The 16,963-nt window shown below is 37.8% G+C and overlaps 1 protein-coding gene across 1 annotated transcript; it reads left to right on the top strand.

Moving 5' to 3' along the window:
• The first annotated feature begins 425 nt into the window (after window positions 1-425).
• On the top strand, window positions 426-14,344 carry api5 (apoptosis inhibitor 5). The gene is made up of 14 exons (XM_041276166.1): window positions 426-793; window positions 1,497-1,658; window positions 1,924-2,017; window positions 2,296-2,361; window positions 2,553-2,704; window positions 2,826-3,032; window positions 3,880-3,984; window positions 4,486-4,575; window positions 10,838-11,019; window positions 11,468-11,561; window positions 11,774-11,830; window positions 12,114-12,193; window positions 12,403-12,542; window positions 12,875-14,344. Exons 1-14 carry the CDS (start codon window positions 722-724, stop codon window positions 12,952-12,954), a joined length of 1,581 nt encoding a protein of 526 aa, XP_041132100.1. The 5' UTR covers window positions 426-721; the 3' UTR covers window positions 12,955-14,344.
• Window positions 14,345-16,963: the final 2,619 nt, after the last annotated feature.

Genomic DNA, 16,963 nt, shown 5'->3' on the forward strand with positions numbered 1-16,963 from the left:
GCAGTCAATAACACCAGGGAAGTTCCCATATTTACAAAACTGTGTTTTGTGCAGTTTTCCTTCAATGGCATCAGGAAAATGAATGTATTGAGGGTTCAGCAGACATATGGCACGGCAGACTTTATACACAATTCTACATACGGTTGGTTTCTTGGCACCCAACAAATCCCCCCCATTCCCGATGAAAATGTCCAGTAGTCGTGAATCAGTTTTTAGCCAAGAACTACAATAGCCTTGGCGTATTTTAAATTGCGTTCATGAAATCCACTTTTCGTTAATCAAGACTTAAAGTACAATTCAGTACTGGATCAGCGCTAATCAACGTCGCTGAAATATCCTGCAACAGAGGGGCAGCTGCATGCTCTACGAAACAACCTATTCACGTGACCGCGCACGACCTTGCTCGCATTCTGTTTCCTTTTCCTCTGAGCTCTGCTGCGCAAGCGCACGACAGCTCTCTCTCTCTCTACTCGCCGCGTCTCTTTTTCACTCATAGTGTGTGGGAGGCCCAACACGTATATACTTTACAGGTTTCAGTTTGTGGTCGATTTTCTAGAACAGTTGCCCCGTCGTGAAGCCTGGAAAGTATAGAATAGTAAGTTTACAGAGACTTGCTAAGAATAGACGCGCTTATATACAATTCTAACAAGGAAACGGTGCAGCGAGCTGTAGGAAAATAGCATTGGGCTTAAAAACACAGCCGCAGCCACACGGAAAACTCATGGCGGTTACAGTGGAGGAGCTTTATCGCAACTACGGGGTCCTGGCGGACGCCAAGGATGATATCAGCCAGGTAAGAGTGATCTATATGTGTCGAGGCACTGTCGGCAGGCTGCTTGATGGGATACTGCGTCACCGAACGTAAGGGGTGGATTATTGTAGGCCCTCTGGTGATGTGAGGTGTTTGAGTTAATTGTATTACCGGTTGTACGGTCAGTGGGCGTAGGCTTTGGAATTTGTTGTAAGATTAGGTATTGAGTTAAACACTGGTCCAGATATTGATTTGAACGCTTGCTATTAAACTTGCTTAAATAGATATGTGTACAAGTAACTAAAGTAGAGCGTTTACAGAAATCAGTGTTTACGTTACAAACAGCGTCTCTAGCGTTGAGGGCAAATTTCTGCACGGCATCTGTTCCTAAATAAGTTAGGCAGCATTTCATTGTGCGCATTCTCTCACACTGCATGGAACGAAGTCAACCCTGTGAGCTGGAGAAACGGTACATTATTTTGAATTTCAACACATTCGTTGTGTTTATACAGTTTAAGAGAGATTTCATGTGCACAAATGCAGTCGGGATCAATAGTGGAATATGCCATATGTTGAAAAAATTGTTGGACTGTAATGTTTTAGTAGCAGCGTTTTTTTTTGTTTTGTGAGTATTCACCATCAGCGGAAAGCTTTTCATTAAGTTTCATTAATTTTTTTAAATTTTATTTTTTTAAGTGCTAATATTAATTCCAGGGCTTAACTAACTTTGCTTGTGTTTCTACAGCACAAGGATGCATATCAGGGGATCCTAGATGGGGTGAAAGGTGGCCCAAAGGAGAAGCGCCTGGCTGCACAATTCATTCCCAAATTCTTCAAGAGCTTTCCTGAGCTGGCAGATGCAGCCATCAACGCACAGCTGGACCTCTGTGAGGACGAAGATGTGTCGGTGAGAATGTGTACATAAGCTATTTGCTTAAAGAAATACTCCTTCCACCCTGTGGATTTGTATAATATATTTGAATTGTCATTTATTCCTTGTATGTTTGTCATGTGTAGTGAAGCATGAGTTACCAGGTGGAATTTCTATAATGGGAAGCATTAAAATGACTATTGGGATGATGATCAGTAATGACAACCCCAACCCTCTAACAATGAGTGTTAAATATTTGCAATGGAATGTCATTGACGCACACCCTTGTCTCCTCTTATAGATCCGTCGTCAGGCCATCAAGGAGCTGCCTCAGTTTGCAGCAGGAGAGAACCTCCCCAGGATTGCAGACATCCTAACCCAGTTGCTCCAGTCAGGTACAGTAACTCCGCTATTGGGGATAAAACTTCTCCACTTGTCTGGACTTCAATGCACAGACAGCTGGCAGACAAAAGTTAAATGCTGCAATTGCAAATATGCTCTAAGCTGATTAGACAATTACAATACTATAAACCACAAGACTAATTAATAAGTTTGTATTTTAAGGGTGTATGAAATCAAATGACCTATTTTGTCACAAAAAGGATTTTACTGGGGCTGCAATTGAAACTCCTTTCTCATTGTTGGTAACAATATTTTCCTAATTGTTTTTCAGATGACTCGGCCGAGTTTAACCTAGTTAACATTGCATTACTCAGCATATTCAAGATGGATGCCAAAGGTATGGTTTTTACTGTTTTATTTATTTTTTTTATCAATTTTGGTTTTAAGATTTGAGTGCATGTATTTGGAAAGTTAGATGAAAAGTTAAACACTGTCCAATTATGAATACCTCCTTTGCAGTGTCGTTATTGCCAATATCTTGTTAACCTGAAATTGGAGAGTTTAACCCTTGGCTTTATAATTCTGCAGGGACACTAGGTGGGCTCTTTACTCAAATTCTACAAGGGGAGGATATTGTGAGGGAGCGAGCTGTCAAATTCCTCTCCAGTAAGATGAAGACCCTGCCTGATGAGGTGATGACCAAGGAGGTGGAGGACTACATATTTACAGAGTCCAAGAAGGTAACGCATTCCATCCGCAGTCCAGAGAGGTTACTGTAATTCACACTTCAGGGTGAAATTTAAATTGAGTTCCTGAGTACTTTTAACTGCTTTTTTTGGGGGTTTTTTGGCTGTATTGCAGGTCCTGGAGGATGTGACTGGAGAGGAGTTTGTTGTGCTGATGAAGATCCTGTCAGGGCTGAAGAATCTGCAGACAGTGAGCGGACGGCAGCAGCTGGTGCAGTTGGTGGCAGAACAGGCATATCTGGAGCAGCACCTCAATCCAGCTGATGCAGACAGCGTGGACAGGCTACTCCAGTGCACTCGCCAAGCTGTGCCCCTCTTCTCTGTAAGGGTGCCTCTTTATACTGTTCTTTCTCAAATTTGTAGCTTTACATTGCCTTTATCTAGAACACTATTACATGTTTTTAAAAGTCTCATCTATAAGTGTTTAACCCTTAGTTAATTTATTCAGCGCTTGTCAGGCGCGTCAGATCCAATTAATTTTTACATGAGCTGTTAAAACAGGTTTAAAAGGCACTGCATAGCAAAAGGACATGCAGTACTGCATTTCCAGCTAACCCCCACCCCTTGTTCACTGTATTTCACATACCTCTCTATATTCGTGCATACTGATAAATCCTCTCCTGATCGCTCGTTTTACCACCAAACTCTCAATAATGCGATCCAAGTCATTGTTTTGTTAGTATAACATCTCAAAAAGCTTGGCAAATGTCTGTGATATTATTTGAGCACTGGATTCGGAAGCATCTATCTTCTTTGTGTCTCTCATTTCTGTGGTGCAGGGGCTATGTGTATTGCTCAGATCCCCCCCCCCTTTTTTTTTTTTTTTTTTTTTCGGCTTCTCTCGGCTCCTATCAGTCTCATTTGGCCATTGAAAGGTTTTCTCTGCTTTTTCCGGAGAAAAAACGACTAGAGACCTGTGCTTGACGCCTTTTTTTATAATGTCAAACCTGGTCCGACATAGGACCGCAAAGGGTTAAGGATATACAGGTTTCTGTGCAGCTGCAAATTCAGCTGCCTTTCAGATACTGATTTGCATAAGAACATAAAGAAATATATATGCTCATCTGGTTTCTAGTAGCTGATCAATCCCAGCAATTTGTCAGTGTTAAATTTAGTGATTCCCTTTACAAATATTTGTCATTAATTCTTGTGCTTTTTCTCATCCTTAGAAAAATGTTCATTCCACACAGTTTGTGACCTACTTCTGTGAGCACGTCCTGCCAAACCTCAGCACCCTGACCAGCCCAGTGGCTGAACTAGACATCCAGTTAGAGGTAAAGAACAGTGCCCTCCTGATTTGGCTAATGGAAAACCACTTGCTGGTTTGGCTAGGGAATGAATCTGACCTTGAACTCTTGCTCTGGGTAAGCTCTAAAGCAGCAGCCCTTTATAATATGCCCTTATGGGGTCCCTGCTTATTTCGGATAAAGTGAACCTCCTCATTTTGGGAGGAACAACTCAAATTGGAAGTTTAGATCATCTTAATAGTTAGCCACTTAAGCTATATGTCTATTTGTTTTACATACTGGTCGTATTTAGTTATCATCTTGAGTGCCTGCTGGGAATAATACTGCAGCACTTGATCAGTTAAACGTGCATGCAGATGGATCTCTGCTTTATTAATAATAGTACACAAACAATTAAATGTCGGCTAGTCATTAATTGTTTAATTGAACCTTGCACTGGTCTATAATAATTTTTCAACATGTGCAGGTTATTTATTGAAATCTTGGAAAGATCAAATCTGCAAATGTGAAATACTGTGTGTTTAATAGGTTTTGAAGTTGTTGGCAGAGATGAGCCCATTCTGCGGTGACATGGAAAAACTAGAAGTCAATTTAACCAAGCTGTTTGATAAATTACTGGTAAGATCTGTTTATTTTAGATTTTTTCTGTTTCTGTGATCTGGTCAAATCTCAAGGAGAGATATATGCTTTCAAATGTATAGAAGCCCGGTCAGCCGAACAGCTTTGGGGACGTAGAAATAGTTTGTATGTATGAATGAACGGTCGGATTAACGCAGGTTTGCATGTATTGCAGGGTACGACATTAACCATTGCCCGGTGGCCTGGGGCCTGTGGAGATCTCAGTTTGGCTGGTAGTTATGTAGCACCACAGGCCCGACTGGGCTGGTTGCATTTAACCAGTGAGCCAAAAAGTTGAAAATTAATTTACAAACCATTTTTTAAAAACATAACTACGGACTAATCCTAACTTTCCTGCTGCACGTCATATTCGTTGTACAGTCAGAATCTGAGACTGCGTACCGAAGTGCTGTGTTGGTTGTACTCGTTCCCGTGACATGGCAAATCTTTTACAAAGTGGGTTTTCTACAACTAAGCAACCAATAAGCCAAAAGGAAAGCGCTGAAATAAGAAATCATAAAGAAAGTAATTGTGGAAAAAAAATGAAGACGAACATTTAGAGTGGAGGCTTCATCTGGCTTCATTATGACAGTGGGGGAAAAAAAGTAACGTTCTGCCTTGTTTGGTGTCAGTTTCACAGACTTGCAGATAAAACAGCAGCTTTATATGTTGTGAATCCAAAATATACTTTACATCATCTAGTCTCACAGTAAGATGTCACGACGGATACCCAGATACGAGGTCGAATTGTCTTAACTTATTGATTTGGGATCTGATATGTTCAGGTCAAAAATGCCATTCACAATCTTTCCAGGACTCGTTGGTATCACTCGGCAAGATTGGATCTTGAGAGAGGCTACACAAACGACAAGGCTCTGAGAAGGATTGTTATTATTTTGTATTATGAATATTGTTTTAATAGTGTTTATTAGGATTAGGGATGGGAATGTCTAATAGTTTCCTATTTGAATACACAGGGTGCAACATTTTTGTGTATTTGATTACCCGAACTCTGGTCCCTTACGCTCCCAAGAATAAAAGGCAAATGCGTGTGTACAGGCAGACAGCATAACAGTGTAAGCCAGGTTCACAGTGTACAAACAATGTCCAAGACAAGATTTCTTCTTTCAATGCCCTATTTCCTTAGGCACAAGTTTTTCCTTTTGTTTACTGAACTAAAATACAGAACTCAATGAGCAGCAATGTCACAGCGCGCATCTCTTCCAGTTAAAGCAACAGTAGCATAATATTGCGCAAACCACCAAATAATAATTCTATAGTGTATTCAGAATAAAATAACACCTATCATATAGCAACCTAAATATTCTACATCTGTTTAATTAACAAGTAATATTTATAAAATAATCTCAACAGTGTAAATATTGTAGCCTGGCCAAAACATTAGAAAATACATACCAACATTACAATAGTTTAACATTACTAATTACAACTAGCCATCAAATACTGACATCAGATTCATCTGTCAAGTTACTTTGTGTATTCAATAACCTGTAAATAATTAAAAACAGGGATACCTGGTTGTACTTTTAATGGTCAGTGCAAATGTTGACATTACTCCATCCATTCACAGAAAGTCAACAGTAGATATTTTACAGTCCTGAGTCTGACTCTGCAGTCCAGAGTCCAAAGAACTCCTTGCCAACTCCAAGTATCTTGCCTTTTCTTATTAGTCACTGAGTTGTTGTGCTTAACATTTAGTATGTTTATATTCATCACAACGCTAAATTAACTTTCTAATTTCGATGTTACTCAAGTTTGGATTACTTCTTTTAGCACTACTACGTTATTTTATTTCAGTTCACACATTCAAAGTTAGTCAATGGCATGCTCCCAGAAGCTGTTTCACAACTGGCAATCAACAGCTGCAGAAGCTGCTGTATACAGTCATTACAGCGGAACTCATGCAGGGATCTTAACATAAAGATAAACAAGGCAATAAAACTGGCGACATTTTCAAACAGAATACAATTACTGTAGAACGTTGCTATTACAAGAATTGCATAATTAATTAGGGTCCTTACATTTAATATGCAAATAACTGGTTTAAGACTAACATAACACGTGTTAAGCATCGGCATTAAAAAAAATAAAATCGTCGCGTTTGCTTCTACTAGTATCCAATGTATACGTTTTTTTTTGTGTGTGTGTACTCGAATATGTAATATGCTATTTGAATAGTTTTTTGGTTTTTATTTTCATGAAATTGTGTATTTGACTACACTGACCCATCCCTAATTAGGATTATTATAATTGTTTTAGCATTGCTGTGACCATATGGTAACTGCTTCGTTGCGGGTTTGCTTGCGAAAAAGCGAGTATCATTTGTACACAATCTTGAATACAGTATTTTCATTTTCCGACAAGCAAACAAATGTGTGCATGTTTAATTAATGGCTGAACATAAGAACATAAGAAAGGTTACAAACGAGAGGAGGCCATTCGCCCCATCTTGCTCGTTTGGTTGTTAGTAGCTTATTTATCCCAGAATCTCATCAAGCAGCTTCTTGAAGGATCCCAGGGTGTCAGCTTCAACAACATTACTGGGGAGTTGATTCCAGACCCTCACGATTCTCTGTGTAAAAAAGTGCCTCCTATTTTCTGTTCTGAATGCCCCTCCATTTGTGACCTCTGGTCCTTGTTTCTTTTTTTTCAGGTCGAAAAAGTCTCTTGGGTCGACACTGTCAATACCTTTTAGTATTTTGAATGCTTGAATTAGGTCGCCGCGTAGTCTTCTTTGTTCAAGACTGAACAGATTCAATTCTTTTAACCTGTCTGCATATGACATGCCTTTTAAGCCCGGAATAATTCTGGTCGCTCTTCTTTGCACTCTTTCTAGAGCAGCAATATCTTTTTTATAGCGAAGTGACCAGAACTGCATACAATATTCAAGGTGAGGTCTTACTAATGCATTGTACAGTTTTAACATTACTTCCCTTGATTTAAATTCAACACTTTTCACAATGTATCCGAGCATCTTGTTAGCCTTTTTTATAGCTTCCCTGCATTGTCTAGATGAAGACATTTCTGAGTCAACAAAAACTCCTAGGTCTTTTTCATAGATTCTTTCTCCAATGTACATTTTTATTTCCTGCATGCAGTACCTTACACTTTTCTCTATTAAATGTCATTTGCCATGTGTCTGCCCAGTTGTGAATCTTGTCTAGATCATTTTGAATGACCTTTTCTGCTGCAACAGTGTTTGCCACTCCTCCTACTTTTGTGTCGTCTGCAAATTTAACAAGTTTGCTTACTATACCAAAATCTAAATCATTAATGTAGATTAGGAATAGCAGAGGACCTAATACTGATCCCTGTGATACACCACTAGTTACCACACTCCATTCTGAGGTTTCTCCTCTAATCAGTACTTTCTGTTTTCTGCAAGTTAACCACTCCCTAATCCATGTACATGTGTTTCCTTGAATCCCTACTGCATTCAGTTTGAGAATTAATCTTTTGTGCGGGACTTTGTCAAAAGCTTTCTGGAAATCTAAATAAACCATTTCATGTCACCCATGATTTGCAATTATCCATTATCGATGTTGCATCCTCAAAAAAATCAAGCAAGTTAGTTAGACACAATCTCCCTTTCCTAAAACCATGTTGACTGTCTCCCAGGACCCAGGTAACATATATTGAAAGGCTTCGTTTAGTCACTTTCTTTTGAGACGTGTGTTCTCTTTGGTTACAATACACAGTTAAACATAATGAAAATAAAAGCCATCCTGAAAAAATATATAAATATATTGGGCCAGATAAAATTGCATTCGGGGCAGTAAAAACACTAGCTCAGTGGCCCAAGGATCCAATAGTTAAAAATCTAAACGTAGAGCCATGTATTGTACTCTAAAGGTTTATTTAAACATTAGCATTCTTCTTGTAGCCCCAAACACTGTGTTTACTTTTTTGCACTGTATATAACATCACCGCAAAGCACATCTGAAAGCATGACTGAAGTGTTCTATATAAAAAATTAGTACTGTAAATGTAAAACTGACTCAAACAAGTGATGCACTTTTTTTTTTAAATGCACGGAGTCTGTTACACATACAGAGCGGTTAAGCTTTCACACACAGGAGTTACGACGATTCAGAACCACCACTGAAGCGGCTTATAGGTCTGAATTGCCTATACTGCCACAGAACCGTCATATTTTATGCCATCTGAATGACCTCGCGAGGTTGTTCAGAGACGGTACTGAACCATCATAACGGCCTGTGTGAAAGGCTGTACTGCCACTGAAGCGCTATAGTGGGTGTCGTTTCAAAGTCAACGTGCCATGTCACTATATCATAGGTAGGTAAGTGCATGTAGTGCTTAAATCTCATAAAAATGCTTTAGTTTTCAAATCTAATCTTTAATTTTAAAGTCTGCAAGTTTTTGCGTGCGCGCTAAAAAGAGACGGTCCGCTGCCACGTTTGTAACCTACTATAAATTACTACGATTTTAGCTTGAGTGCCTTTAAGTAAGATGACACTTGCTGCAACTATTGACGTTTTTTTTTTTATACAAATAAGCTTACTTGATTTGAAAAACTTCATGAACGATACAAGCAGCTTCTTACACTACTTGGTTTGATTAAGTGAGTAGTACACAACAAAATATGAAAGCTGAAGATTAATTTCAACGAAGAACGACAACTTTTTAATGAAAAAAATATTTTAGCCTACTATATTATATTAAACCAAAACAATAAAAATAACAATCAGGTTCTCTTGCCTTTTTCCAATGAATATAATTTAATAGAGAACAAAACAAAGTAGGCAACTATCTAGCTGAAGTTTAATTGTTTTTGTAACCTACCAGTGGCTTTTGTTGCATACACATCGCTGGTAATAGTGCAAACTGTGGGTCAAACCAATGTTTGTGTCCGTTTTTGTTTTTTTTCCCCCCTTCAATGTCATCCTTCTGGAGTGCCACCGAATGCCTTTTAATTAGTTTTTTTTTTTTTAATCCATTTAAATGCCAATACAACAAAACATGTATACAGGATTTTATTTATTTGTCCTGAGGTTGCCTTTAATTTTTCTGCACACACTGCTACTTTGTATATTATGTAGAATATGTGATTGTAAACATCTAATATCTGCAATAGTCTCAAACGTGTTATGATTTTGAATATGCGCTTCTTAGGGTTGGTATTATTGTCACTGCTTGCACCTGGCACTCTTTCTTTACAAATTAAGCACTGTGTGCATGTGTTAGTGTTTCAGTTTGCACGATAGATTGGACTCGAACCGCCGACCTCCAGGCTATAGTGCATCCTGCACTCCATGCACTTTTACCAGATGGCCACTCGGGAGAAGCTAAACTGGTTTATGCTAAAAAAAAAAAAAAAAAAAAAAAAAAAAAAAAAAGTTTTTCAACGTCTTTGTCCAGATTCAGAGTTCATGCCATTTGAAATTAAATCAGTGATAATACAGTATTCCATCTTTAACAGCTTATCTGTGCACGTTTTAAATCAAAATTAAATTAGGGTTCCACCTATAATTTGTAACCTACATTTCTTATCAAATCTCTTAATAAAATGTAAAATGAATACAAAAAATACTTTTTGAAAAAGCGAAACATTACTTTTTTTTTAACTGTATTGCTCGGTTTTGTGTATAAAATGTAAAACATCTACTTGTGGAAAATAAAACCCATAGACTATTGTTCAAGAAAATAAAGCATTTATGGCAGTTTATTTTATCTGAACTGGATCACGATCAGGTTAAAGCTGGACAATTTCCACCGTCTTTCAGCTTCCAATTTCCAGTTTTTCAGCTACAATAAGCACTGTCCTTTTTTGTTTGTCAGCCATTTTGAATTTGTCAGGGATACGCTTGGTGGTTTAATAAGGCGATCAAAGGAGTCTGAAGTAATGGGCTTCTAGTGTATATCTAAATTCTTTGTTTGAATTATGTGTTCTTTTCACACTATTTTGTATCCTAGTGATTTACACAAAAAAAAAAAAAAACCTGAAATGAATTTGATTTTGTGAACGCTGCTGAACAGCATTATTGTCAGTAAACACACCTGTGTACATGTAACAAATGTAACATTATAGTCCACCGATGTGCATTATTGTGTTGGTCTCCCAAGAATACTGTTAATACTGCAAGGAATCGGGAATACATGCATATGTTTATACACACTCCTAACTGAAATGTTCTTTACTATGCAAGAACTTTCCTGCATGTTGTTAATAATGTCCCTTTTGATATGCAGTGTGAACTGAGATGATGTTTCTGTTCAACAGGAATACATGCCATTGCCCCCAGAAGAGGCAGAGAATGGGGAGAATTCAGGCATTGAGGAGCCCAAGCTGCAGTTCAGTTACGTGGAGTGTCTTCTATTCGGCTTCCATCAGCTGGGTAAAAAACTGCCAGATTTCCTGACTGACAAACTCAATGCAGAAAGACTGAAAGACTTCAAGATCAGGTAGGGAAATGTAGCTGGGACTCCAGTAAGAATGTGGTGTTAGTGGGTATTAAATGGCATTAGTGATTCAAATGGCATTAGTGATGCATGTGAAGATATTCTGCTTTTAATAACAAAGCTGACTAACATTTTGGTGTGAAAAGGCCAAAACGACGATATTCATTGCAGGATCAAACAGCTGGTCGAGAGAAATTATAACACTATAGCCCTGAATGTGTTACCATAAAGAATAGTGTATGTAAAAGTAAACGCTTTACACCACTGTCAAAACAAACAGTTTTCTACATTAGTAACAAAACCTGATGGCTGAAGTAGTGGTTTGTTTAATTGCTTGGCGTACACAAATGTGGTATCTTTTTGTCACTTGAATAGTTTGTTTGAACATTTCCCAGAATTTCTTTTTGTTTCTCATGTTGAACTGCAGTGACTAAATGTTGTTTGTCTCCAGGCTGCAGTATTTTGCTCGGGGACTCCAGGTCTATATTCGGCAGTTACGGGCTGCCTTGCAGGGAAAGACTGGGGGTGCTTTAAAGACAGATGAGGTAAGGAGGTTGTGTGCTTGGCTATTTATTGAAGATAGTCATTTGATTTGGATTGCCTTTGTTCCCTGAAATTGCTTGGAGGTTAACAGTGCCACAACGTGGTTAGGCCGAATGAGCATGTATTGGAGTCATGCCAGTAATGTGCATGTACAGAAACTTTGACTTAATGGAGCTCACGTGGATGAATTGAACCTTTTTTCTTTCTTTTCTAGAACAAAATAAAAGTTGTTGCTTTGAAGATAACAAATAACATTAATGTACTGATAAAGGTAAGATTTTATAGATGATTTTATAGAATTTGACTTATGTGCTGTTACATATTAGAAAGGGATGACTGAGGGGATGTGTTATTGCAAATATTTAAACCAAATGTTTTATCAAAATGCACAATTTCACATACAGTAATTTACACTTTAAATTGTGGGTAATATCTTTTGGTTTCTAAATGTGGAGCCCACATGCTTTGTTTGCATCTACAGTGTGGTCTTTTGAATGATGTTGCAATTCTCCTTTTTTTTTTTTTGTTTTTTTTGTTCTTTCCCCAATCTGTAGGACCTTTTTCACAATCCTCCTTCTTACAAGAGCACAGTGACTCTTTCATGGAAGCCTGTCCAGAAGACAGAGGCTGCTGGGTAAACAAGCTTTACTATCGCTCTAAGACTTCAGGGTACCGAATAGAGTTGAAACTCACAATTTCACTCATCTGGCTTTGTTGGGATCTGTCTTTGTTGTCCAATGTTTTGTTCTCTATAGTGGATATGTCAGAATTTGACATCAGTGTAGGAGTTTAACATTCATAAAGGTTTTTTTGGATTTAAAACTTATTTTGCACTTCCTTCAGACAAAAACGATCTACCAGTGAAGACACTACTTCCAGCTCCCCTCCGAAGAAACCATCATTGCTTCCAAAACGGGACGCTCGGCAAATCTACAACCCTCCCAGTGGCAAGTACAGCGGCAACATTGGAGACTTTTCTTACGGTCAGTTACAGGGAGACCAGCAGTGACAATGCAATCTCCTGGGCATAGTTGTGGAGTTGTTTTAGAACAAGCCCTATTTAAAACTAGTTGATCACAAGATTCTTGGCACACCAAGTTTAGTCCAGAGCTCTGAAATCTTTTTCCTAAGTCACCCAACTCCATGTCATTTCTATGGGAAGTCTTAAGTTGTTCCTCTAAATCTTAAAACCTGATTTGAAAGGGGTGGTTTGTGAGACAGCAGTACTTCATGAAAATCTGTTTATATTCTGCTTCATTGACAATTGAAATAGCTATATCCTAGTCTTGACTTGGAATTGTCTGTTTGCTTACAGAACAGAGAGGTGGATTCAGAGGTGGGCGAGGGAGAGGCTGGGGAGGCAGAGGAAACCGCAGCCGTGGGAGAATCTATTAACAAGACTACTTTTGTACCAAACCACCTACCCAACACTGCTGGGGGTGCTGCTCTGGACTGACCTTTACAGCATCTTTGTGACAGGAACCCTCACTGCACAGACCTACAGCCACTTCCCATCTGCCATGCCAAGGGTGCTAACCAGTCCCTTTGCAGAAGTGGGGAAGAGGACCTTTTGTACAACTGGCTTTGTTTATAATGAAGATTGTTACTGTGTGTTGGTAACCATGATTTCAATATTTTTTTATTTATTTTTTTTCTAAAAGCCTGTAAGCTGTGATCATATTAAAAATCCTTTGTGTTTTCACCCATATGATTTAGAAACTAGGTTTATAAAGACACCAACACCCCCAAAAAAAAACAAATTTTACTTATTTAGGAAATGTGTTATAAGACACTATTGTTAAACATGCCTTTTATGTTTAATTGACACACTCTTCAACAAAAACAGGGTTAAATTGATCAGACTTTGGATGCTGCAAGATGGCAATGTTTGAGACTCTGCAAATTAACTTGTATGACTTACTGCTCTACAGAGTAGCTCACAAAGGTCCGTACTGCTTTCATTTGGATGTATGCATTTTGTTTTTCCCATTGTTTATTTTGCCTTGGTTTATCTGGAGTTTACATTTTGATAAGCGTTGAATGATGAGGACTTAGCCCATTGTGGCACAGAGCTCCAGACCATATAATGCAAACAGAGATGGGGAATAAAATACCCTTTTCAAGCAACTGAACTTTTGGAAAAACTTTTGGATACTGTATTTGTTGTAGTTTGTGTTCTAGCAGGGTGTACAGATCTTGGGGAGAAGAAACAGCTGGGTTTGTGAAGAACATTATTGGTCTATGTTTTTAGTTTTTAATTCTGCATTGTTGAAGTGTGTGCATGCATTTTACAGGTCCATGTGTTTGTGTAAAGAGGAGGGAAGCATGTTCAGGGAGTAAAATATAATTTTAAACTTAATGGTTGTACAAAAAAAGGCAACCTGGTTTTATTTTTTATTTATTTTTTTATTATTTTTTGTTATAAAACATAGGCAATCTGGAGGGTTATTGGCAAAGTTTCAGCTATTCTCCAGGAAGGAAATTGGAACCTAAACAGTTTGGGGAAACCAGGTGGAGACTAAGGTGTTTTAAAAAAAAAAAAAAAAAAAAAAAAAAAATTCCAGGTTATAAAATGCTCAGCAGGAAGAAGTTTGGATGTACTGCTACTTTTACAAAAGCCAGAGTAGGGGACTTTTGACATGCTGTAACACATTGTCTCTGGCAGATTTTGGTGTAAGGGGGCAGGAGGGGTACTTTTTCTACTTTCAAATCAAGCATGCTTTTTGTATTGTTTTTCTGTTAAGATATTTAATATCTTTTGATTAAAAGCCCTGATTTGGACCAAGCAGGAGTAATGTATTGAAATTCATTTAATGATGATTCGCCTGTCTCCACTTATTTGAAATTCTCATTGCTGTGGCAATTGGCTTTAACATTTAATCAACAATTAGCAATCCAGTTTCTTAAACTGTTATAGTAGTTTTTGATAAATTGTATTTATACATTTTTGTGTAATTCATTAGTGCGAAGATAAACATTCAAACAAACATTAGTTGAAGTGTATTAATTTGCAAAAAAACGGTCAATGTGAATTCAAAACTAAAGGATATTAAAACTTGAAAACCCACGGGTTTATCCCAGCACTGCATTATATCAGGTATTAACTTAATAATCAAATTCATATCTTGATGACAACAATAATGAGAGGAACTGTAGTTCCTCATACAAGTTAGAAAAACTTGTTGGAAACTAACGAGACTGTATAGCTCCAAGAGTTTTGCTGTTTCCACAAAACTAAATCACTTAAATTACCATCTGCATCAGTAACAAAAGTCTGAAACGCTCCTACATCAAATGTTTTAAAAAAAAAAAAAAAAAAAAAAAAAAAAAAAAAACGTAAATACCTCTTATACACAATGAGATATGTTGTCAAAGAAAGGTAAAAATGTTAGTTTTTCTTACTTTATGAGTGTGTAGCGACTTTTCAAACAGAAAAGCTAATTAACTGGACAGCTACCAATCATGTGATTTCCACATGTTGGTCCACATCAAAATAAACCAGGGAACGCAAGCAGTTTGGTATCCACACCACTTACATTAAACAATTTATTTATGTTTTAAAACCGCACATATTGCAAAAAAAAAAAAAAAAAAATTACCGTTGTTTGAACTTGTAACATGATGGCCTTGGCCCTCTGCACCACTGAACAAATGTTGAAATATGTAAATCTTTTAAGCTTACATCCGTGCCTGACCAACTTTCGCTGAAAATCTGAAGGTTCTTCTCGATTCTAGAAATGCTCTATTTCATGTTTGAAAATATCCAGTTTCCTGATTGGTAGATACCATAGAATGGGACTGTACACAAGAGTGACATGTAGCTTCCTTGTCTAAATCTGATGAATTGTAGTTCCTCGTTTAATTAAAAATAAATAAATGAATAGTTTATTAAGTGTGGAACACACCGCTGCTTTGCCTAGATTGGTCCAGTAAAAAATCCAACTATAAATGAGTAATTGTATGCAAAGAAAAAAAGTCACATTTGTAATTTGTCCTGGATAAGGGTGTCTGCTAAGAAATAAAATAACAATTTTCAGGCATGGTTGATACTTAGATGGGAGACTGTCTGGTAATACCAGGTACATAAAACTTTGGAGTTTTATTCAGTGGTGTACGTCGAGGGTATATGCAGGTAAACGGCGTTTACCCACTTTGAATTTGGGCAATTTATCGTTTACCCACTTGTCATATGGGATACAGAGTTTACTCCTACTCTCCTGTTATATTTTAACGGCGAGCCTATGTGTTGTGTTCACAGAATGTGAGCGTAGCGGAATGGTGACAATTCCGCTCACAGCTCAATATCCTCCGCTCGGCTCTTGCTTTCATTCCGCTCCAGTCCTTGTGATTCCCGCTCTGCTCCCTTGCTCCAGACAAAATAGGCATGCTCCGCTTGCATGGTATTAAAAAGATATATAAGAAGTAAATAAACTAGCTGTTATTCCCCCCATTGTGTTGCCAATTGCAGATGAAAAGAACTAATGTACATTCTGAAAGGAATACCATTTAATTACCTTTACCCAAGTAAAAAAAAAAATAAAAAAATCCCCAGCTATGACCAGCAAAGAAAAAAGCCGACATAAAATTCTCAGAGAAGCGATCTAATTGAATTCGAAGACGCTTTCTCATTATTGTTGTTTGGTACCGAAAAAAAAAATGCGTGCATTTCAAACTTTGCAATTGATTTGTATAAAATTAGTTTTATACAGTGCTTATTTGTATCCGAATATCTCATAGGGATCTCAAAGCAACCCACGAACACATATGAGTGTACCTGTACTAGTGTATGAACTATCCTTATTTTAAGAGTTCAGAAAATATAAACCGTGTTCACAGCGCTGTATATACAAGAACAATAGCCACAGACAGATGGACACACCCAAACGGATTACGTATCTCACATTTTTATAAGGCAGCTCCACAATCGGTTGTATGGTTCGGTTCACTATATACACCACGTTAAATACAACTCAAATTATCGTTTTTTTCCATAACGCACTATACGCCAGACTTCTAATTGTGCAAAATCAGACATATCCCCTGAGCTCATAGTTATGCAGTATCGCTGTCGTGTGACCCTATTATGGCAGCGCCCAGGAGGAGTATAGCAGCGTATTTAATCTTGTAAAGTGTGATTTTATGATTAGATGATGTCAATTTTCTAAAAGGGTGTAGCAATGATGAATACGCATTCACAAATAACGCTTAGAAAACAGTCACTTGATCGGAACTGTGAAACCTCTCTTCCTCTCCCTTGCAATGCCAACCCTACTTAATGTTTTTCACGTTTGTGTTATCCATCTGCACGGGATGCCAAATGTATTGTTTTCATTTACTGAAACGCGTTGCATCTTTAGAAGTAAGTGTAAAGTCATTTTACAAAAATGTGGAGATTTATACTTGT

The sequence above is a fragment of the Polyodon spathula genome, chromosome 17, assembly GCF_017654505.1.
Source record: "Polyodon spathula isolate WHYD16114869_AA chromosome 17, ASM1765450v1, whole genome shotgun sequence".
NCBI classification, from domain to species: domain Eukaryota; kingdom Metazoa; phylum Chordata; class Actinopteri; order Acipenseriformes; family Polyodontidae; genus Polyodon; species Polyodon spathula.

What these genes read in the sequence shown, in the direction of transcription:
- api5 (XM_041276166.1), top strand. Translation starts at nt 722, where the DNA reads ATGGCGGTTACAGTGGAGGAGCTTTATCGCAACTACGGGGTCCTGGCG. An exon ending in AAGCTGTGCCCCTCTTCTCT is followed by an intron (nt 3,033 to 3,879) that starts GTAAGGGTGCCT and finishes TCTCATCCTTAG; the next exon opens with AAAAATGTTCATTCCACACA. An exon ending in GTGCTTTAAAGACAGATGAG is followed by an intron (nt 11,562 to 11,773) that starts GTAAGGAGGTTG and finishes TTTCTTTTCTAG; the next exon opens with AACAAAATAAAAGTTGTTGC.